Source organism: Thunnus maccoyii, chromosome 20 (assembly GCF_910596095.1).
Source record: "Thunnus maccoyii chromosome 20, fThuMac1.1, whole genome shotgun sequence".
Taxonomy (NCBI): domain Eukaryota; kingdom Metazoa; phylum Chordata; class Actinopteri; order Scombriformes; family Scombridae; genus Thunnus; species Thunnus maccoyii.
This window is the reverse complement of record NC_056552.1, coordinates 12,017,085-12,043,875: the sequence shown is the minus strand read 5'-3', so window position 1 is coordinate 12,043,875 and position 26,791 is coordinate 12,017,085. Positions and strand designations below refer to the sequence as shown.

Here is a 26,791-nt window from a genome sequence, read left to right as displayed (position 1 = left end):
TGACATCATTCAGGTGCCGTATTAATTTAGAGGCACACAATTGGACAACTTGTATCATATATCATAGTGCGTTTACAATAGGAAAATAGGGACACTGCCAAATAATGTAATGGACTGAGTGTTTCAGCATAATTATATAAAAATGAGGTTTTGTCATTCAGGAGTATTCATTTCCACTTACATCTACAGTTCAGGTTGTTCTAATGTACAGTATCAGGCAAACGTTTGGACACACCTTCCCATTCACTAGAGTGAGAAAGTATGTACAAAAGTTTGACTGGTGCTGCAAATAACAGAGTCTTAAATATAAGTTAACAGTGTCCTGGCATAGGAAAGTAATCAATCAACTAAAGATTTAGGCCATCCACTGTGTGCTGAGGTAGCAGGCCAGAGCAAGACTTTAATTGACAAACTTTTGTTTTCAGAAGTTGGTGGGAACTCTGTTTCTTAGTGCTAGAGATAAAATTAACAAAACATTAAGTAATAAAGAGAAAAGCTGAGTGGCCAGGTAGCCAAATGGTTAGGGTGCAGATCACATAACCACAACATCCACAGTTTGATTCTAATTGAAGACCTTTATCGCATATCATGACCCCTTTCTCTACCTTAATTTCCTGTCTGCCTCTACACTAGCAACTCTACAATAAATAGAGGAGAGAGGGATATAACCTATTTGGTGTGACTGCCCATTTGGTTTGGTTAGTTTAGGCTGTTGTGATCACTGTCATTTGAACTCAGGTGTGGCCCAAGCTTGAAAAGCGAACGCTGATGTGGTTTGTTTGTACTGTCAATGTAAACTGGAGCTACTACAGGACTGTGGCATTGATACAGTACAAGACACCTCATTTGTTCACTTTCTATCTGTCTGTCATTATTTATGACTCTTGGTTTATTTATAAGTGGGCGTGAACACAAAGCTGATTCACGTTGAAAGGCAACATTGTATCATTTGGTCAAGACCAGGGTACACATATCCTTTTTACTAGTTAATTATTATAGCATATGATTCAAATTGTGGACTGAGTGCCAAAAAACTAAAGGACAAACCAGGACAAGTTTCACATAAGAGGAAATAAGTAGTTTGTCACCGGCATCCAACAACTTTGATGTCAGTCCAAAGATCAACTGTGGACTGACATCACTGAGCTGATTTGATTCCTAATTTGACTGACGCTGAACAGTATTTTACCTAATGGTGACATGAGCTCTGGAGACAATGAGGCATACATCCTTGTCCCTCTTATCAAAGAGCCATATAAGACGCTACTCTTCGTTATGTAAGATAATGCAGACATTTAATGATCTGACCTTCTGACTCTAGCGAGGCTGAAAATGTATCAGACGGAGCAAAAGTAAAAGCCACAGGTTAAGTCATTCGTCTAATTCAAAAGAATTTTTTTGATCGATGCAAGACATGGAAAGACCAAACTGTCTGACCCGATTTCTCTGAACGATGTCATCCTCCTTTAAGTAATGGTCACCGAAGGGAGAAATAAATTGATTTCTGTCTCAAATGTCAAGATCCAAATGATTGCATCTCAAGGGCATCCTGAAATGGAAACGAGTGTCTGAGTACTAGTGTGTGCAAACAGTATGCGTCTTTGTATCTTTGTGTATGCATCTGTATTCACATCTGTAGGTGTTTAAGCCTAAATGTAGGTGGGATCGCCAGTTGCGCAAGTACCTGCTGGTGCAGCATCCTCATGTCGGTCACTTCTCTCTGGTCGTCGTCGTGTAGCCTCCTCAGCTCCTCGCAGGCCTGCTTCACGTGGTTGTGCTCCCTGACCAGCTGGATGTTGTCTTGTCTCACCGCCTCCAGCTCCTCTTTCAGCTGGGTGTGCTCGCTCGCCAGGCGGCTGTGTAGCGTACTGAGGAGATACCACAGCAAGTACCATCTGACTTTGAGCGCTGCCAGTCATGCTTAAAAATCAGCTTTATAGCGCTTGTAGTCATGCAAAAATATAATTGATCTGACTAAGAAGAATTTCATATGTAGTCAAAGCCTGATACAACTTTTTTCTCTGTGCCACAGAGCTCCAAAAGTTATTAAAATACATTTCTAAGTCACATTGTGCTTTCACTGTAGTCTGTTCTGAGTTGATCCCACATACACCGTCCTGCACCCATGAATACTTACTAGATGTGTATTAATCCATTGCTGAAAATAATTCATTACTCACTCCTGTTGAATATCATTTCCTAATAGAGCTGCAGCAATTAATCAATTAGTTGCCACCTAGCAACTAATGCCTCAGTCATTTGAAGAGAAAAATTTCCAATTTCTCAAAATCACAAGAAGAAAATGTCCAAATTCTCTGATTGCATCTTCTCTAATGTGAACATTCTCTGGTTTCTTTGGTCCTCTATGATAAAAAACGGAATATGGATTATATGTTTTGGTCTATTCATGGGATTTGACAACCAAAGTATCGAATGATGCCAGCCTTATCCTCTCAGAAACTAGTTTATGAACTTTCTCACACTCCCTGATATACACTACTTAGGTACTGTGGAGCAAAATAATTGCATGGTAATTCTTTAAAGCCTTGAGTGTGATAATTGGTCTCAATATCACACTCAAGGCTCTTCATGCTACTTATAAGATGCAAATTAGTTTTGTGTTGATCTTAACAGTAAAACACCATCTTATGTAATGCTGATTAACTTGTAACTGTACAAACACATATTACTAAGAGGACCAACAAAATCCTCCATGATTACCGAGTGCTAATGCTAGCCTATGTGTTAAGTGACTTATTGATCTATTCATCGATCTGGAATGAATGTGATTTAAATGGCTTCCCGTTCACAGAGGATGATGTTTAGTGTGAATGGAAAAGTGCAGAGACAGACAGGACAGTAATAAATAAAGACTTTCTCTGATGTGCAAACATAGCCCAGAAGGAGAGGCTTAAACATGGCAATAATCCTTCATCTGTCTGTTTGCATTGGGGCCAGATGTTGGTTCCCTACACTTTGGAGACAGTATGGCATCATTAAATCACACAAATGGACCAGCCTCCCCTTCACGTCAACTCGGCGCAGCTTATTTCATAGGAAAACAAATGCTCTGTTCATAGCATTATCCTCATGGCACAGATGCCGTGCCATGCACACGGGGTTCAGATGATGATTACAGAGCATGCTTTGGCATGAACTCTTTAAGAAGGGTATTACTTATAGAGAAGTAATTCAGTCTCTGGTCTCAACATTTGGTTTAAAAAGACGACTCAGGGTTTATTCAGTTAAGAAGACAATACAAACAGTCTTTTTTTTTTTTTAAACAATCACAAAGATGAAATTAAATTGATGAGGGGCTGCAAGGATTTTTTCAGGGCTTAACTCATCAGCGTCTGGACTGGTATAAAAGCTTCATCCCTATTACTCTCACAAAAATAAAATCTGTTCTGGTGCAATCTGCTGTGAATATGTCAGAGGAGGAACTGAATACCAGCTAAAACCCTGGAGGCTGGGGCTAGTATACATACAGCATAAATGCACTGTCTGTTAAAAAATTTACAAAAGAACCTGTAGGAGGCTTTCTACTCACTGATAGAAGTCTGCTTTCTTCACAGCCTCCTCGCACCTCTTCAGGGTGGTGCTGTGCTGGTTCTGCAGGGATTGCAGGTCTGCCATCGCCTTCATGCACTGCAGCTTCAGACGCTCGTAGTCATGACCTGCTTTTGAGTTAGGTCTGTTTCACAAAAGAGGGAAAGAACAAAGACAACATTGCAATGCATCAAAATCAAGTTTTAAGACGCCACATGGGAGGATGACGGAAGCAACAGCGAGATGAACATCATACAAACTTGGTGCTTGAGAGTTGAGCGTATTTCAAAACAATTTCGCATCACCGAAGACCTTCGCTCACTTGTTTTTTGGGTTTTTTTTGTTGCTTTTAAAAGCTGAACAAGGCAAAATGCCTCTATTCACAGAGTGTAAGTACACACAGGATCACTACGCCTTTCAGTCAATGTTTGTTTTGGAAAACAGGCAGTTAGGTGCATGAGATCAGAACAGTACCTGCAGTCATCGAAGGTGGTTCCGGGTGAAGAGAGCGCCAGACGTTTGCGTAGTTCGTCCCGCTCACGGGTCACATGTCGGAGCTGGAACAGAACGGTCTCCATCTTCTCTTGCACCTGGTGGCTGTCCATGTGGGCGGGTGGAGGGGAGGAGGCTTGACCAGGCGTACCTGTGTGAGTTAGCATGTCACTGGTGGCATGTGCTGTTCACAGAGCTCAAACGATGGGGGTGTCAGTGCAGCTTCATCATCTATTTCTTGAAAATGCCCACTTAAGGGCAAGTGTATAGCTCATGTGTACTTAATAAAACTCTGTAGTCCGTGTTTTTCCAACTTTTTACTGAAAACTTGCAAACTCAAATGACAAAATGAAAACTTGAACTCACAAAGTTCAACAGTCAAATCTAATTAGGAAGCAAAGACTAAACTTACATGGTATGAATATAAACTAATCAGAGGCAAGAGCTCTTTGTGGTGGCTGCTAGTCCAAACATCTACATGTATTTAGTTAACAAGGAACGACCTTAATCATCATCTTACTGTATCACTTTTATTATTGTTGGCATTTCTGCAACCTAAATCAGTTTAATATTCTACCTCATTTATCTACCTCGCTGTTGTACTCATTAACCTCGGTGCTTGTGAATATATCACACAGAAATTCCCCTACTGATAAAAGTTCGGTTTCTCTCTCGCTCAGACAATGACTAAATGAAACAGGTCTATGAGTGTATTTGTGTGTGTGTGTGTGTGTGTTGAGAGTTTCTAAATCCTTGTCACATCTGTGTAATCACATGCATGTGCTCAGAGTCTAAACAGGGAGCGACCAGAGTTATAAAACAGTGGTCGGTCCCTTAGAACGCTCATTGTTTTTTTTCCAGGAAGATAACGTTTTTTTTCTTCGACATTACTACACCTGACACTTGCGTACCGCCATGAGCGCCACACTCACCTAAGCTGCTGAGAGAGCTGCTGCTTTCGGAGTCCGACGGCATGGTGGACAAGACGCTGTAAGTGGACCCTGTGAGGTGAACAAAACATTAAAGTCAGCTCCGAGTGTACTCGACCATGTCTGCATTATAGTCAGATGATTATCTCCAGCATTGTATGGTACATCAAGGCTCTGCGTCTTGGGTTACATTCAGGGGCCTTTACTGAAAAAAGGCCAGCTGGAGGCATAATAAGGTGGGACTTTCCCCAACTTGGGATGACGGGCCTGTGGGCTGACAGCAGAGTGTGGCTAATTATCAGTTGGGCAGGGAGCTTGAATACTGACTAGCCAGGGCCCCAAAGAGGCTGCAGCCTCAGAGCTTCTCCTTTTATCTCCTCTGACAACATCACACAGTCCCCCCTGTGAAAGCCCCTTCTTTTATAGCCTACAGTGATTCACAATTAACTGTACAGAAAAGCAGCCCGAGTACAACACTGTAAGCATTATGGAGAAGATCATGTTATTTGGAAAACCAACGTGAAAGTAATTCTTGAAGAGAATCCAAAAGCCTAAAATTAACAATTGTGTTCATCATTAGTAAATCTGTTAAAACGAATAAGCAATTAAAAGATAATATGTGTAGGAGTTTTATGTGGTTATAGTATCTTTTGTATTATTCCGAGTCATACATTTTTGTTTGTAGAAACATTAGACGACCACAGTGAAAATTGGTGTAATCTAGGGGTAGTGGCATGCATTGCTGTCTGCCACAGTGTCTTGTTTCATCCTACTAGAGGCCGCCAAAGTCAGAACCGAGGTTAAGCCAACAATGGCTTCCTGCATATATATCATGCGCACAGTCTGTCGGCAGAAATGTCAAAGATATGATGAGGTCAATTAGAAACAGCGTAGAGCTGCAACTAAGGATTGTTTTCATTTTTGATTAATCTGCAGAGTATTCTTTCAATTAATCAATTAATTGTTTTTTTATAATGTTACCAAGGGAATAAGGAAATAATTGGTATTTTGCTTGAAAAGTTAACAGCTAATCAATTATTAAAATAGTATAGATTAATTTTCTGTGAATCGACTAGTTGATTAATCATTTCAGCTCCAAAACAGTATCAAATAGTTTGTTCAGTGGAGAGCACTGACGAGTTATTAATATATACACAAGTTATTCTTCAACTTCAAAATGTCCCGGACATATCAAATAAGGATCCTTGTCACAAATGTCTGTTAAGTGGTCATGTAAAAAACGACGATTGACCAATGTATCATTAACAGATTTATTAAAATCTCAAATATTGATATCAGCCTCAAAAATCTTCTATTGATTGGACAATAATCTGAAATTTAAAAAACATATACAAAGTGGATATAATCATTTAATCCATTAAGTGTCAGAAAACCATTTTAAAAAATTACCAATTTGATATCTTGTCCAAATAACAAATATTCAATTTGAAAATTATGTAAAACAAGAAGCAGGTGGAATATTTGTTTTTTTTCCTTGAATTAAACAATTAATACATTATCAAAATTGTTCTTGATTCATGTTTTGTTAGTTAAATTGTTTCAACAACACTCCCCGCTGTGAATCCAATAAGCACCTACACATATTTCAACCTGAAGGTTTGTCAGAAAAAAGGATTTTTTTTTAAATGATGCTCTAGATGTTTAACAGGCTCCACAAGCCTTGATCAAACAGCCAGCAGTGCATACTCACAGAGATCTAACTTGGCTGTGGGGCGAGCAGCTTAAGGTTTGGTTAAATCAGCAACTTCTACCCCTGATGTAAAGTCTAGCACTCGACTCGGTGCAAGAGCATGACAAACGATTCTATTTACCCACGTCCCAGTACTCTAAATCAATCCCTGGCTGGCTGAGTTCCCACTAGCTAAAGGAGACTATGAGTTTGATTAAGACTGGAAGGAACCCAGCTAACGTGGCTCACCCCTCTTTTTCCCAGCAAAGGACTGAAAGAAAAAAAAAAGAAAAGACTGATGTGCCTCAGGAACCGTGGCATCCCATGGATCAAGCTCTCTTTGTTCTCGTTCTAGCTTAAGTTTCCCATGACTCTGTTTGAGCTGAGAGTGTCTCAATGGGCAAGGTTCACTGTGTCATAGCCCACTCACTTTTCTGCTCTGTGGAAGTCATGTGACCTGGACCTTGCTGCGGTCTGACCCCCACCAATCAAGTATCTCATTTAGGTTGATCTCTTTTCTACAGTCACAGCCACTTGGTGCTCTTTGGAACTTTTTTTGAACTGACCTACAGTACTAGTCTAAAGTTTGAACACACTTTCTCATTCAAGGGAACGGGAAGGTGTCCAAACTTTAGACTGGTACTGTACCTAAAATGTTCACGAGCACAAGACTTAAACAGGGTGAAACTGTCTATTGTCGTAAAGATTTAGGCTACACTGGAACAATATTTCTCTAAAAGCTGAAAACAGGAGCACCACACTCTGAATACTGTGCCCTTTCTATGAAAACAGGCACATATTCTTACTCAGATCTGACAGCTCTAATAAGTTAAATATCATTTGGATGTAAAGGTTCAAACATATTTTATACTGCATCTATAAAGGTCATTTTTCTTTTCTCATTTATTGATTGAACTGCTCCAGAAAATTGCCCTTGATGACAGATTAGAGTCTTGACCATTTGGCTTCTTAAGTTTACAGTTAAGTAGGGAACATGATTCAACTTAACCATTTAAGCCAAAATTCAAACTACAGCAAAGATCGAATTTGTGAAGTCTATTATTATCTTGATTAATCAATTAGTCATTTGCTCTATAAAATGTCAGAAAATTGTGAAAAATGACGATCACCGATTCCCAAAGCCCAACCTTCAATGTCTCGTTTTGTCCCGAGCAACAGCTAACAACTCAAATACATACAGTTTTCTGAGTGTAGATAACTTAAAATTAGCTAATAAAAAGCTAAGACCAATGCATTCTGCCTCTTTCGCTCTCCACACGGACTGTTTACCTGCATGCAACCAAAGCCCGCTCGAATGTGATTGGTCAATAGGACTACTAACGCTTCCAATACCAAAATCTTGTCCCGTTGCCCACAGATTCTGCATTCATATGCAGATATCTCTTTATAGAGATTAGTAAGCCAGTGATTTTATCCCATTACATCAGTGCTTTTGTGAGATGTCAAAATATTTCCAGTGAAAAAGTTAGCTAAGTATTTCACAACAGCGGAGTATGGAGAGCATGACTAACCATGTTAAATGGTGTCTTTTTTCCATCATAAAAAAGGTACATATACTAACATACTGTATGTTTATGAGACAAATTACAAATTTTATCTGAGATCAAGTCTTCAATTCAGTTTTTTTCTTGTACAAAAAAAGCAACCATTGAAATCTACAACTAAATAAAGCATAATGACGCTCAATGATAAGTACAAAACAGCCAAAAACTGTTTTTATTTTTGCAATAAAATGCTTGTTCCATTTATCTAATGTTCATGGTAATTGCTGAAGTTCATTGGAAGAATTCTTTAATTTCTCTCTCCCTATTAAAATCAAGAATGAAGGAAATAATAGCATAGCAACATTGTGTATTTTACTCTCCTACTAACAAAACGCCCAGTCTTATTTTGCAGTGACACAGCACAAACAAGAACACGTCAGCCATGACACACACCCTTAAGAGATGCTGCCGTCTTATTATTGTTTAACAGAAGGTGAGAGCAATCTGTAAACAAAAGGTCTCTGCTGTCAAGCCCTGAAGCTATGGTTATATAAAACTAAAGAATATCTTTGTTTATTAAAAAACAAACATCCTCCAGGACGTACACCTTTCTAAAGTGCTGTATATGCATGCATCATAATCACATCACAGTGAAATTCTTGCTTCATTTAGCATCTCTGCTGTTGTTTTACTAACATTGTTTTGAGCGCAGAAATGAAGTACCTCTCTGACCCTCTGGGATTTTGGGTGACTTGGGAGTACGATAACGCTGCTGAGGGTGCATATTATCTAGAAACTTTGGGCTGTAACAAGTTACTCTTTTCCTTGGGAAAGGCCCTTCTTTTGGCTGTGCAGTGGAGGAACCTGTCTGCCCAGTAGCAAAAAGCAGCTCAGCCCATTTGTGTCCTGTGTGACTACCAACAGGGACATGTTCATGTATATCCCTCCCTTCAGCAGCAGAAAGCATATCAGTGCTCAGCTTTTAGACTTGGTGCACGATTGTGAAATGCAGCGCAAAATTGAAAAAGCTTAGAAAAATGGACTCACTCTGCAGCTCCAGTTCTCTCATAAATAATGAGAAGAGAATAAATGCATAATTGAGACCTCAACCAGTCAGCTCAGAGTATGACACGATAGCAGAGAGTGAACAAAGTTGACGAGCAATGCAAATATTTCTCTTGAAATGCAAAAGGTGCAGTAGAGGTGTTGAGCAAGGGCCATGTACCAGTGTGCAGACATTACTTCTGATGAATATTGTTTACCGTATACATAATACATATGAATGAAGGATTTAGTGCTCAAAGCAATACTGAAAAGTTGGGATAAAAAAATCGTGACTGGATTGGTTTATGCAGACTTTGATGATGAATTTATTAGCATCATAAAAGCAGCCATAGTATTTATGTAGCTTTAGGATTTAGATGTGAGGAAGAAAAACATATTTAGGAGTACTCATCACAGGGTGGGAGAAGGCGGTGCATTATTGGGAGCAAGCAACACAAAATTAGCCTCATATTACACTGAATGCACAGCAGATATGTAGAGCTGCAGCGATTAATCAATTAGTCAAACATCAGAGAATCAATCAGCAGCTATTTTGATAATCAAATAATCGTTTGCCATTTCTTAAAAGAAAAATGTTGCCATTTGTTAACATTTTAACATGTTAAATTTACTGGCTGCAGCTTATCTAATGTGAGAATCTGAAGCTTCTTTATGTGATACATAGCTAAACTGAATATTGTTGGATTTTGGACTGTTGATCAGACAAAACAAAACATTTGAAGATGTCATATTTGGCTGGAAGAAATCGTAACAGACATTTTATGGACAGAATGATTCATCAGTAAAGAAAATAATCAGCAGATAATGAAAATATTTTTTTTTTTTTTTTGCCTGAGAGATATGTGACATTTTATCAAGCAGCTGTTTGTTTTCATGTGAGAAACAAAAATCACTGCTGTCAAGTTCAATTAGACGAGAGTGAAATAATAAAGCATGTCTTGTGTTAAAACAATAAATCTATCAATAAATCAATGTGTAATATAGTTATTTCTCAGTGTACTGCTGGACGCTGCTGTATAGTTGTTCTGTGTATTTTACAAAGGCTTATGTGGACTATGTCTTGGATTGCTTTTTTCTTCTAAGTGTGTTGTTTTAATTATTAAGTTTTTATGCACACACTGCAAACCAGTAATAAAATTAATCTTACTGTAGCACTGAAAACAAGGTGATGGTACAGCACCAAACCCCCTTTATGTTACAATACAATAAGATTAAAAGATGCACAGTTGCTTTAAGACACAAATGAAACACATCACTCTAAAGTAAGTCACTGCCCCTTTTGTGCATTAACACACATTTAATTCTTTACTCAGTCATTTGACTTTGACAGTGGGTTATTGATTTACACACACACACACACACACACACACACACACACACACACACAACTTCAGGCAGCCCTGCCTGTCACTGCATTGATTGTTTTGGTCTTTTTAGGTCCATTAAATACTTTCACAAAAGGCTAACAGGCTGTGCTTTTAGTGACATGGCAAAGGAAACAAGCACAGTAGTGAGAGTGTAGGCTAAATAAGCATCAGGTCACATGATTGTGCAGCCCTCTCTCTCCCTCTCTCTCTCTTTCTCTTTATTACTTGCCCAAAGGAAAAGTCATGCCCTTCATCAAGTTGTCATATGGTCAATACCCCTAATGTTAGTTAGATAGATCATGGTCAGAGCAAGATCGAAAACAAGTTGGATCATAATCAAAATACAGGACACTAACCACACTATGCATCACTGTAATAAGCTTCCATCTACTTTTATACATGCATGTTGCCCTTTCTCTCCAGCACTACGATGCATGTCTCCGTAATTATCAAGCAATAAACAATCGGGTTTTCTTCTCACCAGTTGTATGATCCACTGGTCCGATGCCATCCAGCAGCACAGAGTGCAGGTGAGGGTGCGTCTTCTCCAGAGCCGTGCAAAACTCTGCGAAATGGTCCCTGTCCTTACTTATCAGTATCTTCAAGAGAAGGTCCACTTTTTCCGAGTTGGAGGAGCAGTTGTGCCCCAGCTCGTAGCGTTCAGACTGGCTGAGGGTCCCGCAGTGAGCCAAAACATCCACGACTTGGCCCGCATCTGTTATCGACTCCACCAAGTTCTGGTAACATTTCTCCAGTAACTCTTTATGTTTGGGCTCCATCTCCTCCTCCTCCTCCTCCTCCTCCTCCTCCTCCTCCTCCTCGCTCCCCTGCTCCCCTTTTCGGCTTAACGAAACCAGTTTCGGGACAAATCCAGCTTCTTAATCTTTCTGGTTAGTCAAACTTCACTTCGGACTATTTTCGCGAGTAAACGAAACTATCTCGCTCGGCCCAGTTGGGACGGTTCTCAACCCGAATTGGAGGATACACAAGAAGTAGCCATATTTGTTGCCCAAGGCTGTTGACTGCACGAAGATGACAACACATTTTCCCAACCGCCGCTCCGTCCTTCCCGAGAGAAAAAAAAGAAGAAAGACGTCTCTGCCTCTTTAAGCTCCGCTCTGCATACGCTGCGAAGACACTGTCGTCCCGAAATCAAGTTCTTTCGACATGTTGGAAAGTGTAAAAACTCTTCAGGAGCTCTCTCTGTGTGGCTACAAACTCCGCCATGTCTCACCGTGCGAGCAGCTGTAGCCCTGTGCCAATCATATTTCCGTGCAATGGACATTTAAGGTAAACGTAGGCGGGGCTTTGTTACAGACGCACCTGGCTCCCCGCCGCTCTCGTTTTCATTTCGAAGAATATTATAAGACGTAATAGAATATTCTTCAAGGTTTTTATAGAGGTCAAGAGTGTGTTTTTTCAGGATTTTTCCTACTTTATTTACGTTTTTTTCACGTCGACTTCATAACATTGCTGTTGCATGCAAGTAATAATGAGAAACAGCTTAGAAGTTCTGATGTTCGAGTCCCCCCAAACACACCACCACCCCTCAATTTTTTTTAATAAACACCAAAAGAATGCCCAAATTTTCTATTTGGACTTTTCTCATTATATTTTTCTTCTTTCAGTTAAATGATGAATATGATATTTCTCTAAATTTGATTATCATGTAAAAAAATAGAATTAAATAAAAACAAAAACCTGCCAGGGAAAGAATTGTGGTGAATCATTTCATTTTCATTTTTAATTTCTTTGGACCAAAAGTAATCAGATTTGAATATATTTAAATGTTTTTGTTGGGTTTTTGAACATTCTCATACAACTTCAACACTCCAAGTTCTCATACACACACACACACATATAAAAGTAAACTCACAAGCAGAACAAAACTAACAAAAGTCTTATGAATTATTGAATAAGCATCCTGACATTCCAATATAAATAAAATTAATCACTTGATCTCAGAATAAATTTAAATAAATAATGTTATAATAATGTTGTTATAAGAACAAGTTTATGACTCAAAGTTGTGGTTACCACTTAAAGGCATTTCTTGACATTTTTATAGTGGTCCAGGAATGGTTCCAATAATCAATCAAATTTATTAACTGGGCCCTGTGTGGTGTAGGTTTTCCAACTTATCCACCCAGTGGCTATGTAAATTCTAAGGAAAATCAAAAAATTCTGCCTGTAAAATACCACCCATGTGTACAGTTGGTAATGGTGCAATGTAAACTGTAATCTGTTTTTACAGGATAATTAAAAGGATAAGAAAAAGAAAATATTTCTGTTATACAAAATTGTTTGTATAACAAAATGAGGTTGTTTTTTTCAGACTTTTCCCATTTTTTTGCTTTTTTTTCTTGTGGAATACTAGATAGTTTTACCTCTCCAGGCCTCTATATATCCTAAAAAATAAACATTTGCTTAAACTGATCCTTTCTCTTTGGTTAAACTGATAACAAGTAATAGCCACACTGACACACAACCTTTGAGGTTATTTAAGGGGTCACAAGCCTAAAAGTTTGGGTCCAATGCTCTAAAATCATAAAATGATTTTATATGATCTTCTTGATAGGTCAGTCTGATTGTTGCAATGATGAACTCTTTAGTCTTTTTTTACTCTTTATGACTGGTTGACTGAAGTTATATTAGTTTTTAATTATAAAATAATTTGATATTGTAGGACATGTTTTATTTTCACCACCTTTATCTTTTATATCCTACATCATAGGTTTCATACCATGTTACATGTTTAAGTCCCATTGCATCATGCTATACTTCTAAATAAGTATTTGTGCTAAAACTGTACGTGTCCTACTCAAAAATACTGTGTTTTCTTTCAGTTGGTGCTCCTATACTGTAGGTGTAAAATGGAGCAAACAGTTTTTAAGTTGAGCAGTTGCGTAAATATTACAAATTATTACAAATCATGCATTTATTGATTTGGGCTTTGCTTCCCAAATCCTGATCTGTTCAGTGAACCCAGTTGTTGTTACCGCACATGCATTATGAGCTTCTGAATAGCCTATAATTTCATTTTGAGGCAAATCCAATAGCTTTTATTGAATAGTTTGCTCTCCCTTTTTTTAGAGCAGATTGTATACCTCCGGATCATATAGTTGTCTATTTTTCATCTGGATTGTCCCATGACACATCTGCCCTGCTCTGTGAGCTTTCTTCTGCTCCACATAATCCATCGGACCTCAAAGGAGGCAGACATCATGTAAGACTGAAATCCTTAAGAGACAAATTATCTAAAAGGAGACAATGAAATCATATGTAAGATTGTCAATACATCTGTATCTGCACAGATACAGCTGGACTGTAGAGATGCTGAATGTGGAAATCTACTTTGAGCTCATTTACCATAATTGATGACGGTACTCAATATTATTAAAGGGCTTCAGTGCGTTTCCTTTATGAAGATTGCGACTCATCTGGAGCTAGCTGGAGCATAAAGGACCTGGCTTTAAAGCTTAATACGGTACACAGTGTGCCTATACATTTCCCCACTTAAGTTTAAAACAGCTTTAACAATGTAAGTGGTTATGTAACAGCTCGACTAATTTATTTTCCCTGCAGGGAAAATCCATCTGGTGCTCACCAAGAAACCAGTTGGAATGTTTAGGAATTATGTAAATTCCTAAAACCATCATACAAACTTCAAATGATGACTGCTACACCCTTAAAACCTCAAACTCATGCTGTTGTTTTCAGATGAAAACATTAAGTTGAAGTGGAAGAGTAACATGCTGTCATCTGGCAGATACTGTGCTGCTCTTCTTCAAAGCCTCTTGAGCTGGACGTATACAGATCGCACCACAAATAAAAGGAACAAGTTGGACAGGTTTTATTCTCCTATTTTGTCAAATATCAGAGGATGAACCTCAAGCCATGCAGGCTGCAGCTCTGCAGGCTGGATAGTGATATCTGCCGCTACATCTCATTATGTGTTGTTCATCTAATCCTCGGGTTTGTAATTTGCTTATATGCACTCATGAAGTTTAAAGCTGGATTATGTCCCCAGCAACCAAATGTCACTTAACCTCACATTCCTCATTGGACGGCTGCAGAAAATCCACTGCAAATCAACAATTTGGTCAATACTCGCTTTTACTGATTGTTGATGTGACAGTATTAAAAAGCCGGGTGAAGGGGATGTGAATTAAGGTAAACTGTGGACTAATCTCAATAGATTCATGGAATTGTTTTTTTTTCTTTAGAAAATGTTTAATCTATCTGTAAACCTTTTATGGGACAGTGTTGATTTATCTGTCAAAATCCTTCATTTGGATAGTTTTTCATTTTTGTCCTTTGTTTATGGGAGTACCGTATCCACAATTTACAAAAATGCACTCATAAATAATGAATTATTTAGGCATCCAAGGATTTAAAAGCATGAAATCCAAACATATCTCCAAAGTAAAACATAATAATTTATAATTTCATTTTCTGACATGACCAATTTTAAGAAGTTTGCGCAACTTTTCAAGTTTAACTTCAAATCAAAATCCTTTTAACTGTCATATACGGAGAGAGACAGCTCCAGGGGTGTGATGGGAAGTGTGAGGGCCAAGAGCTAATCAAAGGCTGACCTTCACAGCTCCTGTCTCCTGATGACGCAGTCAGATACTATTGATTGACACTACTTCCACACGCACATGTGTCTGGCATCTCCAATAAGACAACGTAACCCTGCGTGTGTGTGTATGCAAGTGTGATCAAGTCCCAGAAAGGGTGCAGAGTCCTGCTATCACATCCACATGTTAATAATTAAAGCACTTTGTCTAGAAATAAAGATCAGGGAAGTGTTCTGTCTCTAAAAGTAAAAGCCAGCCAAATGGGAGGCCCCCCTGATTTCCTTTTGACCTATATATTTCAGGATGTATCACGGCAAACAGTCTGCACCAGAGAGAAAATACACAAATATTTACATCAAATATTCATCCCTCTTTGTCCTCAGGGCTGGTGGGAGCTTTTCATTTTGAGAGTGTATATGAGAAATAGTGAAGTGAGAAAGGTGTACCAGAAGTGAGGTTCAGTGAAGTCATTTGTCTCTCCATCACATTCCCTCTGAGGCTGCACTTTGAGGCCAGTGAGCAGAACAGAGAGAAGACTTAAAAGACATCCGTGTCTCCAATATGGACACTATTTATAGCCTTGAGAACAGCCCTGAGAATCACTCGTGCTGCAAAGCAAACCTGAACATTTTCTCCCCTCTCACATTATAAAGCAAAGCACACATACACAGAGACATCACTTATATAAGGTGGGGAGGGGAAGGGGAAGGGAAGGGGGGTTGACTCACCCCTCGAAATACAGACCAAGGTGGTGAAAATGAGACTGGCTTTGAAATGCAAATTGCTCATTGTGTGCCGGCTTACAGCAGAAAATCCACAGTCGATGTTTCATGCAAAACACATGATCCCATTTCACAAATACGGATATGCCAAAATGTTTTTTTTTTTTTATTGAAACGAGTAGTGGCTTACTGTAAGTCTCTGAAGACTATTAAATGACAAAATGTTAGAAAACTAAAAAGGACATCCATTGATTTTCAAGCATTATCAAGTTACAAGAATGATGGCAGAGTAGAGTTAGTGCAACAGAGATTCTAAATCAGCAGGAAAAACAATCACACGTACATAAGAAATGACACTTCATGTGAACCAAGAGCCCTCTGCTGGCAGTAAAACATACAAAACCAGAGAAGGGTACTGACATAAAATGTAAACAGATTATTGAGAACAAAACCATTTAAGGATTATATTTCTATAGCCGTGCCTGTATCAGTATAGATTGTTTGCAAGATAAACCACAGTGAAACACTGACTAGCTCTAAACAGTTCACACAGCAGCCCCAACAAAAAAGGCACATGATCTGTCTTTAAACTTTGGCTTTTAAGCATTCAGTGAGAGGCAACATTGACTGTAAATGCTGAACAATGATTGGAGATGCTTACATTTCAAGAACAAAACACAGGAATTTTGTAAAGCTGATATAAAGTGAATACCTAATTTGCATAGATTTACAAGCAGGAGTATAACTCGGGTTAGTTGGCATAGACACTTATTTTTTTTATTTCTCAAGTTAAAAAAATAGTTGAAATTTAATTGTGACCAGTTACACAAGCGCCAAATGATCATATCTATTCTGTGTGAGATTCGGTTATATTTTATTGCCTAAACCTTGCATGATAATCTCACACGGCTTTGTATACATTTACTTGAACATAGTTGAAATGCCTGGTAGGGAGATTAAGTTAGTAACACTGAAATAATATGTGTATACTAAATGTTTTCTTGTATATGTACTTTATATATTAGATAGACTAAACACACTTCCTGAGGGGTGTACTACGAAGAGAGATTAGTTGGTTAGCGAGGTATGTTGAGCCTAAAGCTCAAGGATTTCATTGTCACAAAGGTGGCTCTCTTTTAACCTGGCTAGATCACCATGGTAACTGATGCTGCAAACATAACCTAGTCAAGAGCAGGTTATGTTCCGAGTTTCGGCTTAAATTGGCTATAAAAAGCATCGCCCTTTCACTAACCACCTGATTTGCTGCCAAGTCTGTATAACACTGCTGCTACTGCAGCTATTAGAACACAGATTAAAAAACTGGTTAGTCTACTGGTATTTATCACAGATAATACTCAATCTATGAAATTAATTTCACTTTGATTTGACCAAAAACTTAAGTGATTATCCTTCATTATGGGACAGAGTCAGACCTAAATGCACTTCTTGAGTATAATGTTTAAATCTGCTGCATAAAGTTTAAAGTTTAAGAGCTCTGAATGTGGGAGACATTTAGAGTGCATTGAGCGGTAAAATAAATATATTAACTTACAAATTTACACGATCAGCAATTTTCTGCCAGCATTCCTCTCTCGCATTATTTGCAACAACAGTGCTTTTGCTGTAACAATGTATTTATGTTCTTCATAGCTCTCCATTATAATGACCTGTTCCTCTTGACTGAACTAGGTGGCACACGATTGGTCCATTTTGTGCAGAAGAAGAGTCAAATGACGTGCCAAACGCCCCCTTTTATGAGAATGTGCACAGAGCCTGAAGCAGGAAGCATGGGTTAACAAAGAAAGTTGATAAGCACCGCCATGATACCAGTTATCTCTGATTGCAAGTTTAGGGTTTGCCGAGCCAGCTCACACAAAGAAAGCCTGGGTATATTGAACTTGTTTCGTAGTACACCCCTCTGGTCTGCAGCTTTAGTTTCTTACTTTGTAAAACGTTGTTTTCCCAATTTCATCATAATACAAACTGAGGACTTGTAGTTAAGCATCGGGTCTGACATTTTTAATACTTCTCAATAGTGGTTAGAACAGTAATATAACATTTTCACCCACTTTTTTCTTTAGGACTCCACCTTTTACCCAAAAATGATAAAGCTATCTACTGCATCTTGAAAAAAATCTTCATATTAATATATATATTTACCATCTGCCAATCACATACTACAATAAAGTGGCAAAAAATTAACATGTATCTGAATTATACAAAATTAATATTGATTGATTGATAGTCATAAGAAAACTAACATTAACTGCATGCATCAGAGGTTGATATAAGGTCCTATAACATTGTTTCAGTGTGGACATGTATAACGTCCTTACAAGAGGTCATCTTCCTTGCCTTTTAGTCACTACCTCCACACAGCTTCAACAGCAGCTTCTTGTAATCCCCGGAGGTATCACCCTGACAAACACAGCAAAGTCAATATTAATTTCAAATGATCCTATAAATGTATTTCAAAAAGAGGAAAACAGTTACTGAAGCTATAATAAAATGGGACTTACTGAGATGTCAGTGTACAGTGATTTTCCATAGGCCCTCACATACTCCTGTCTGATGTCCAACATATCCACCTCAGAGCGGGATACCATGATGCGGATCAGGGTTTGGTCCTTGGTGCCTGCTCCCTGTCGACACACCACAATGTGATACTTAATTGACTGCTTCGGTGAAATGATCTCCTCTCCCTCCACGACAACTTCAAAGCAGCAAATGTTTGGTTTGTGTTCATAAGAATAAATGTGATGATGAACAACAGTTGTACCTTCATGGCCTTGTGGAGCCTTTCTGCAAAGTAGGCAGGGGTGTTCCTGATGCATTTCACTAGGAAATAGAAGCAGGTGTTAATGTTGGTCACCGTAACCAAATTGATGAGTCTCCAAAACATACAGAGAGAAAAAAAAAATACCCTCCTCCTGATTTCTTCCATTTTTGAACATATCTTATACTAAATTGTTTGAGATCTTCAAACAAAATTGAACGTAAAACAAAGGGAACCTGAGTAAGCACAAAATACAGTTTTTAAATGGTAATTTTACTTATTGAAGCAAAAAAGTTATCCAACATCTGTATTGCCCATGTAAAAAAGTAATTTCCCCCTAAATTTAATAGCTGGTTGTGCCACCTTTCGCAGCAACAGCTGCAACCAAACACTTCTGATAACTGGAGACCAGTCTTTCACATCGCTGTGGTGACGTTTTGGCCCATTCTTCTTTGCAGAACTGCCTTAATTCAGCCACATTGTAGGGTTTTTGAGCATGAATCGCCCGTTTAAGGTCCTGCCACAGCATCTCAATGGGATTCAAATCAGGACTTTGACTAGGCCACTCCAAAACCTTAATTTTGTTTCTTTTGAGCCATTCTGAGATGAACTTGGTCTTATGCTTTGGATCATTGTCTTGCTGCATAACCCAGTTGCGCTTGAGCTTCGAATCACAGAGTGACAACCAGACATTCTCCCTCAGGATTTTCTGGTAGAGAGGAGAATTCATGTTTCCCTCAATTATGTCAAGTCGCCCAAACCCTGAAGCAGCAAAGCATCGCCACACTATCACATACCACCACCACCGAGCTTGACTGTAGGTATGATGTTCTTATTGTGGAATCCTATTCTTGGTTTATGCCAGATGTAACGAGACCCTTGTCTTCCAAATAGTTCCACTTTGGACTCATCCGTCCATGGAACATTCTCCAAAAAGGTTCATCATGGTGTGTTTTGGCAAATTGAGACGAGTCTTCATATTCTTCTGGGTAAGCAGTGGTTTTCACCTTGCCACTCTCTCATGGATGCCATTTTTGGCCAGTGTCTTTCTAATAGTGGAGTAATGAACGCTGCCCTCCACTGAGGTGCAGATCCTTGGATGCTGTCAACTCTTGTCTGCTTGTTGAGACCTTTTAACCAGCTTCACATTGCTGAAAAAGTTCTATTTAAGTGATGTGTAGATTTAGCAGGCCTGGGTGTGTTTAGTCCAACTGAACCCAATTATAAATGCAGTTTGGTAGAGTAGTGGATTTAGTAACTACAGGGGCAAATACTTTTTCACATAGGCCCAGTTGCTGTTGGATGACTTTTTTGCTTATATAAATAAAATAATCATTTAAAAACTGTACTTTGTGTTTACTCAGGTTGCCTTTGTTTTATGTTAAATTTTGTTTGAAGATCTGAAACACTTTAGTATGAGATATATATAAAAATAGAAGAAATCAGGAGGAGGGCAGATACTTTTTCATGGCACTGTAATAAGAAGAGGTAAATGAAATGACTCAGACAGTCTAAACACTGACTGGATGAGACAGCATGAGGCACTAATGTACATTCAAATTTAATGCAGCCCAACAATAGCTATACTAGAGAAAGAGAGGCAGCTGTGGTTCATCGCCAAATTCTTGTAGGCGTGGCATCTTTGAAATAACTTGAAGTCTGACTCAGTTCATTCTACAAAACCCCCAGGATGATTGCCCATCAACAGTTGTATTTTGATGCAACTGTACTGTAGATTCTTAAAAATCTTCCATTTTTAAATGGCAAATTTGGAGAAATGAGCAGCTTCAATCTAGCATTCCACCATTTGTTTTCGACCGATCATCGAGTATTAAAAAAAGCTACTTGGGTCAGCAGCCTGTTTGCATGTGCAAGATATTTTTCGTTCTTTCCAGGAAAGCCTTGTGAAACAAACATTTCGAAGAATGACTTCAATAAATAAACTAAAAGTACCAACATGTTTTTGGAAAGCCACTTTAGTTTGGAAACCTCAAGAACGTACCCACAGCCACCATGCCAGACTCCAAATCGCCAGACATTTCCCTGCAGATGCTCTTCTCAATGTCTCTCCCACACATCTGCTGGTACTCCTGGAAGACTAAAAAAAAAAAAGACCAGAATCAGAGGTGAGATGGTTAAAATCATAATATTGGAAAACTTGTGCAAACATATGAGCAATGTGTACCAAAAAAGGTCAACATGTGCAGTTATGACACTGGAAAAACAAGGCAGAAATCTTATTAACTTCAAGAGACAGAGGAAGGAAAATCATCTTGTGGAAGTACAACAATGTTAAAATTACACACCTGCCCGAAGGTGAGGCTTGCTGCGAGCACAAAGGATGGCATTAAACTGAGACTCATCAGTTCCTACTTTATTTTCCCCAGCAGCATACAGTTTCTGTTATACACACACACACAAATTAAAAGAGGAAGGAACATAAAATAAGGGTTGGCAATGCCTTTTGCAAGAATAATATACAACACAACCAACTTTAAACCGGTACCTGTGCATCCTGTTTGGCCAGGGAAATGTCAACAGTCTCTCTCTCATCACGATTTCCCTGGAAAAAGTAAGACACTCACTAAAAACACTTTACACGGGTGTAGTGCATGGATGTAGTCATTACTTTGTTCATGTGAGCTTATAATTAAATCAGATATAAAATTTGCAGCAGCTACCTGACAGAGAGAGACCAGGAGCCGGCGGAAATGACCGGAGGTGTCATTGCTGATGGCGTCCTCCAGGCTCTTCCCATACTCTGGAAAGAAGGTGAGGCTTTTTAGGAAAATACATTAATTTGTGTAACATTTATATTTTTTTCAGACTAGCTACAGCTTGAATGTGAAATATGAACAGCGTACTAACTCAAATTGCAAGTTTACATTCACATTCATTATTCTCTCATACTGTGGAGAACAGACTATTAAAAGATCAGAAGCAAAGTGCGAATGAATCGGAACTAACCAGCTTTGTAGACTTTGGTGATTTCACAAATCTCAGCATTGGAACGTGATGAAAGAATCTCAATCAGACACGCTTCATCAGTTCCTGCACCCTGAAAAACACAACAAAACAAAACAAAAACAAAGTCTTAGAAAGACATTCAATGACAAACTTTCTTCATTGAGTAAATATGGTGAACATTCATCGGTTATCAGCCATGACTCAAGTTTCAACTTGTTTGACCTTCACTTGCATTTAAAGATTTTCTTTTCCCTTCTTTACCTAATTACATAATGTGTCACACAATGTGGTTTAGTTTATTGAGGCAGTGACTCAAGCCTTTAACCTTTATAGCCTCGCGGAGTTCAGCTGCATCAAAGTACGCTGGTCTCATCAACATGGCGAGAACCAGTTTTTCAAAGTGTCCAGTGAGCTCAGACTTCAGATCATGGAATAAATCCTGAGACAAAAACATGAGAGCAAGGTCAGATATAATTATCATATGTAGGCCATGAGAGCTAACAGAGCACAGAAGCAATTTCAACAAACAAAACTTTTGAAAAAATGTATTAGAAAACGTACCTTCCCATAAGTTGTTTTGTAGCCTGCTACCATTGGAACCCTCTGCTTGTTGGTACGACTTCCCAGAAGTTCAATAATGGCGTTTTCATCAGTGCCTGTTCAAGATGTTTATTAGAATCAGTTAATGATGTGTAAAAAGGTCCATCATTGACTTATTTTGATGCATAGTCAAATGAACATCATATACTGACCAAAACCCTTCATAGCCTTTCGAAGAACTTCAACATCCCTCAGTGGATCAGCCCCAGGAAAGTCTTTAATAGAGCCCCTGTACCCTTTCTATAAATAGAAGATAAAATACTGCAGTTACATAGGTGTGTTTTGCTGTTCGTGCATTGGAACAAAGCTTCAGGGAAGTCCTAAGACAGAAGACAAATGCATCTTACAGGAATGGCAGGTGCCTGTTGGTGGGATGGAGCTCCACTTCCATGTCCAGGCATTGAGGGGTTAGTAGTGGGGGCGCCGGGGTAATTTGGCATGGGCTGCTGGCCTGGGGCAGGGCCCCCTGGGTATCCCTGCTGAGCCCCTCCTGGCTGCAAACAGAGGACAGCTGTAAGTGCCTAAGCACATAGTGACTAACCTCTTATAGAGCAAATAAGGCTGTGGGGCTGGTGAAGATAAGGTGATTTCAGCAAACAGGAGATTTAGCTTAAGTCAGTCCATATGTTATTAATGACGTGCCACTGATGAGTGAGATAAGAATTTATGTACCGCGCCATAGCCGCCTGGTGCTGCACCCCAGCCTCCACCTGCAAAGAAAATATTGACATAACACTAAAAACAAAACGGACAAAGCTGAAATATTCTTTCAATATTTTGGTTGTCTGTATTTTTTGGCAAAATAAACTGCATATTAAGACTCATAACTCCATTAACACTTCGTATCTTGCAGCCTCACCTGCTGGAGGCATGGATGGATAGCCTCCTGCTCCAGGCTGTGGTGGGTATCCTCCTGCCTGAGGAGGGAAGCCTCCAGCGGGGGCAGGGTAGCCACCAGCCTGGGGAGGGTAGCCCCCTGCTGCTGGAGGGTAACCGCCTGCTGCTGGAGGGTAACCACCGGCCTGGGGTGGGAATCCACCTGCCTGTGGGGGGTAGCCTCCTGCTGCAGGAGGGTAGCCGCCTGCTGCTGGTGGGTAGCCCCCTGCTGCTGGTGGGTAGCCGCCTGCTTGGGGTGGATATGCCCCTGGTTGAGGTGGGTAGCCTCCTGCCTGTGGTGGGTATCCACCTGACTGAGGAGGGTATCCTGGGTAGCTCATCTTTAGGACCTGGAGGTGAAATTAAGTCGTGATTTGTTACTGTGATGTATTAGGGCCATCATATGCACTTTTAGACAACTTTGGACCTTTTCCGGGAAACTTTTTAGGACCTCATGAACTTCACCCACATTTGTACCAGCGAAATTTAAGTCTTAATGTAGTTTGCTGTACTGAGTGATGATGGCCAAACATAACGATTGCGACTGCCATGTACCGCCAGAACAAGAATTGTTCATTCAGAACAAGCAATGACTTGTTGTCTTGAGTTGGTGCATTCCTTCATTTGATTCTCCAAATGCAGTAATTCCAACAGGAATATGATATTTAGTTCCTGAGACTTTTTTTTCACCCAACTAAGGTCAAAAAATGGCCATTATATAAAAGTGTACTTAGATTTTTGTGATCCCATGACTTAATTAACTTAAGTTGTGTTTATGAAATAATGTTTGAGCAACCTAAAAACACAGGAGCTATCCAACATCAGAAAAAAAAAATGACATTGACAACTCTTCTAACAATAGTCTACTAATAATAATCTATTATTAGTGTGGAATTTCCATATAGTGTTCTAAAAATAACACAAACATATCAGCCACTCCTGCACCCATCTGGTGTTGGCCTAATAAACTGCTCCACCTGTTGACTTCTACAAGTTAATGAGATACAGCTTTAAACAAGGATTTCACAAGAGTTTCTTGCAGATTACACCATGAAATGGCCAAATCAGATTTAAAGCAAAAAAAAGGAAAAGAGAGAACTTGCCATATCCTTATTTTCAATTTGATATGAAGTCCTGGCCATGAACAAATGTAAGATTGTCTGACCACATCTCAGTTATTATGACAGAAACTAATCGCTTCCTTCTGCCTTGATCCCTAACATATGATGCTGACATAAACTCATTATTCTTGAAGTTTTCCTTCCCATTTCTCAAAAACCACGAGAGTGAAAACTGCATCAACCCAGAATCAGATTAGACCGCCACAAATTCCTATTTCATGATCTTTTTCGTGGAATGTCATCTATATAGAGGTCTGTTGTTGGAATTACGCAACTGTTCCGAGTGTGGCTGCGTCATCCCACAACTGAGCAAAATACTCATTACAATTCGTTTTGTTTGCATGCAAACAAGAGACAGGGTTGCCAGGAGGGTTTTTTCTGAGACCTTCAGGGTCTGTAGTAGAAAAGCATGCAGTGTGCATCTGTTTGGCTGTAAAAACTCAACTTATTTTCAGTTATTGATTTGAATTTTAGTTAAGACTTTTGATGTAATTGTTTTATATGCAAGGATGCACCAAGAGTGCGTATACATTGGGGAATTTAAACAGACCTAAACACACAGTTAGTGTTGACTTATTCAAGGGCGTTTGGTTGTAAAAACTCAAGCTGCTTTCCAGCTTTTTCCCTTGGACCCCTGAAAGCACTGCTGAGGCTTTTAAGTGTTATCGGAAATTCCAGCAGCACTTCCATCACGCCACACACTTAGGACCCAAATGGGGGATAAAATAATTTTTATATCCATATTAGGTTTTTTTCCCCCGAAAACATAAAATCTTGGCAGAAATCAATGACACCTCACAGTTAAGTATTGTGACAAGTTTAATTTGTAATTGCTTTTCAAGGAAAAACAAACAAACGCCTGATTGGCTTCAAACATTTTGAACGTCTTGACTTTTTAAGAGAGTCGCCAGATGCTACTGTTGCTACGCTATGCATTTTATTATACTTAAGCACTTAAATGCGCGATTGTGTGCGTCTTTACAACCTGCAGCTTAGACTTTTACGATTTTACGAAGAGCGCCAGAAAGCCTCTGAGCATCACAGGCCCGTGATTTCCAAACTCGCTGAACAGCCACAGCCTCATAACGTTAACATTTTGTAGCAGCTTCGTCTTCTGCCTGTATACATAAGGCGTAATAAGAGTGTAAAACACAAATACTATAAAGCCTTAACATGCTACTTCACTCCAACATCTTCTTTAATGTCGCAGAGCTTGAACCTACCCTGCTGTCCGTTAACGTTACATAATGTTCTCGGACGAAGTTACTATTTAGCATTTAACGCTAGCATCCAGGACTGAGTGAACACACAGTGGATTAGAGGATTAGCTAACACGTTAACTTAGATAGATAAACCTTTACAGTTAAAAGTGTCAGTTAGTTGTTTTATGACTTTATTGCCGTTATGTCAGGTTTCCGTTAAACAGCGCAACAGCGACTGTCTGTTTAATTGGGCGAGGCTAATTTCCTACATTGCAGACGCCGCAAAATGTATTCAAGCACTTTGTTGAACTTCGTTGCGTGCTGTCATGCATAGTTAGACTAATATTCCCCGGAGTTTAGCAGCGCAGAAACAGAAAATTAAAGGTTACTTACGTAGGTTAACAGATGTGGACTTCAGATCCAGGAAGAGCCGGATAGGGAGAAGCTTGTGTGGGTGGGACCTCAGTATTGTTTCCTTCCTGCAGCAGCATTCCGAGAAGTGAGATACAGCGGCCCGCCATATATTATCTCTCAACAGGGGACACTGATACTGGGGACATCGACACTCTGACGTCAACTGATAAAATATAACATGCTGTCTAGACTTCAGGGAACACTTAATCTGGGTTGGCAATACTATGACATGACTCCAGTCAAAGGATGACTGGATGCACCATATGCACACCAGGAATAGCTGAAGTATTGTAATAAGCTCACAACTAAATTGGCAAAATGCCTCTCCAATTAATAACAGCAAGGCAATTAGGCTAGCACATGGTCATAAGTGGTGCAAACGCCAAAATATGGAAATCAACAAATGAATCCTTCAAAATGAATGTATATAGGAGTGCTAACAGGTGTGTCATTCACGCCTACAACGAGGCAGGAGAGAAGGTGTAAGCGTCTACACACATAACTCTGTTGAACTGACCACTATGTGTAGACGTCACTGATTGGCTCTGGCTTAATTACCAATTAAGGAGGGCTGCAGCAGAGGCTTACATACGCACAGTTATTGATTTTAATACTGAGTCACTGGGTCACTTATTAAAATTAGATTCGTTCATTAAAACGTTTCTTTAAAATAAATTAATGCTGATAAACATCCGTATTTTTCTTTATCTTTTTTTTTTTTTTTTTTTTAAATTTTCCCATTGAGTCAGCTGGGCACACGTCAGCTTTTTGTTTATAGGGTAACTTATTGATGATTCCTAATTCTTTCCCAAAAGAAAACATGCAGGGAGGGAGATGAGCTACAATATCACACACAGACAAACCTACAGCCGAGCCTACAGCTTACAATAACACCCAGCCCACAATTTATGGAATTTCATATGCAGCATTTGA

At 39.2% G+C, this 26,791-nt stretch overlaps 2 protein-coding genes across 4 annotated transcripts in view; both read right to left on the bottom strand.

The window, feature by feature from the left end:
- The window catches only part of LOC121886476 (disks large homolog 5-like), a 33,450-nt gene extending 21,358 nt beyond the window's left edge, over positions 1-12,092 (bottom strand). The window contains exons 1-5 of one of the 3 annotated variants that reach the window (XR_006092746.1): positions 11,079-12,092; positions 4,974-5,042; positions 4,024-4,192; positions 3,551-3,694; positions 1,685-1,868 (exon numbers count right to left, since the gene is read on the bottom strand). Coding sequence is in view for 2 of the 3 variants with exons in the window: in XM_042396470.1 (XP_042252404.1) it covers positions 1,685-1,868; positions 3,551-3,694; positions 4,024-4,192; positions 4,974-5,042; positions 11,079-11,376 (864 nt within the window). In the remaining variant the exon portion in view is untranslated. The remainder of the gene's footprint in view (positions 1-1,684; positions 1,869-3,550; positions 3,695-4,023; positions 4,193-4,973; positions 5,043-11,078) is intronic. The other 2 variants (XM_042396470.1, XM_042396471.1) reach the window with 2 other exon arrangements.
- Positions 12,093-17,906: 5,814 nt separating this feature from the next.
- Positions 17,907-26,340, bottom strand: anxa11b (annexin A11b). Its single transcript, XM_042397940.1, has 15 exons — positions 25,838-26,340; positions 23,105-23,471; positions 22,918-22,955; positions 22,593-22,739; positions 22,398-22,485; positions 22,207-22,301; positions 21,971-22,084; positions 21,646-21,736; positions 21,360-21,439; positions 21,185-21,241; positions 20,985-21,078; positions 20,681-20,776; positions 18,682-18,740; positions 18,422-18,544; positions 17,907-18,320 (listed from the first exon to the last, which is right to left on the bottom strand). Exons 2-15 carry the CDS (start codon positions 23,460-23,462, stop codon positions 18,261-18,263), a joined length of 1,500 nt encoding a protein of 499 aa, XP_042253874.1. The 5' UTR covers positions 23,463-23,471; positions 25,838-26,340; the 3' UTR covers positions 17,907-18,260.
- Between the last annotated feature and the right edge of the window lie 451 nt (positions 26,341-26,791).

Bases quoted from the DNA above. Each gene is read 5' to 3' on its own strand.
- anxa11b (XM_042397940.1), bottom strand. From the start codon at position 23,462: ATGAGCTACCCAGGATACCCTCCTCAGTCAGGTGGATACCCACCACAG. The intron at 21,737-21,970 runs GTTAAAGGCTTG...TGTGTTTTTCAG, and splicing joins AACTCCGCGAGGCTATAAAG to GGTGCAGGAACTGATGAAGC. The intron at 18,321-18,421 runs GTAAGTCCCATT...TGTGTTTGTCAG, and splicing joins CACTGTACACTGACATCTCA to GGTGATACCTCCGGGGATTA.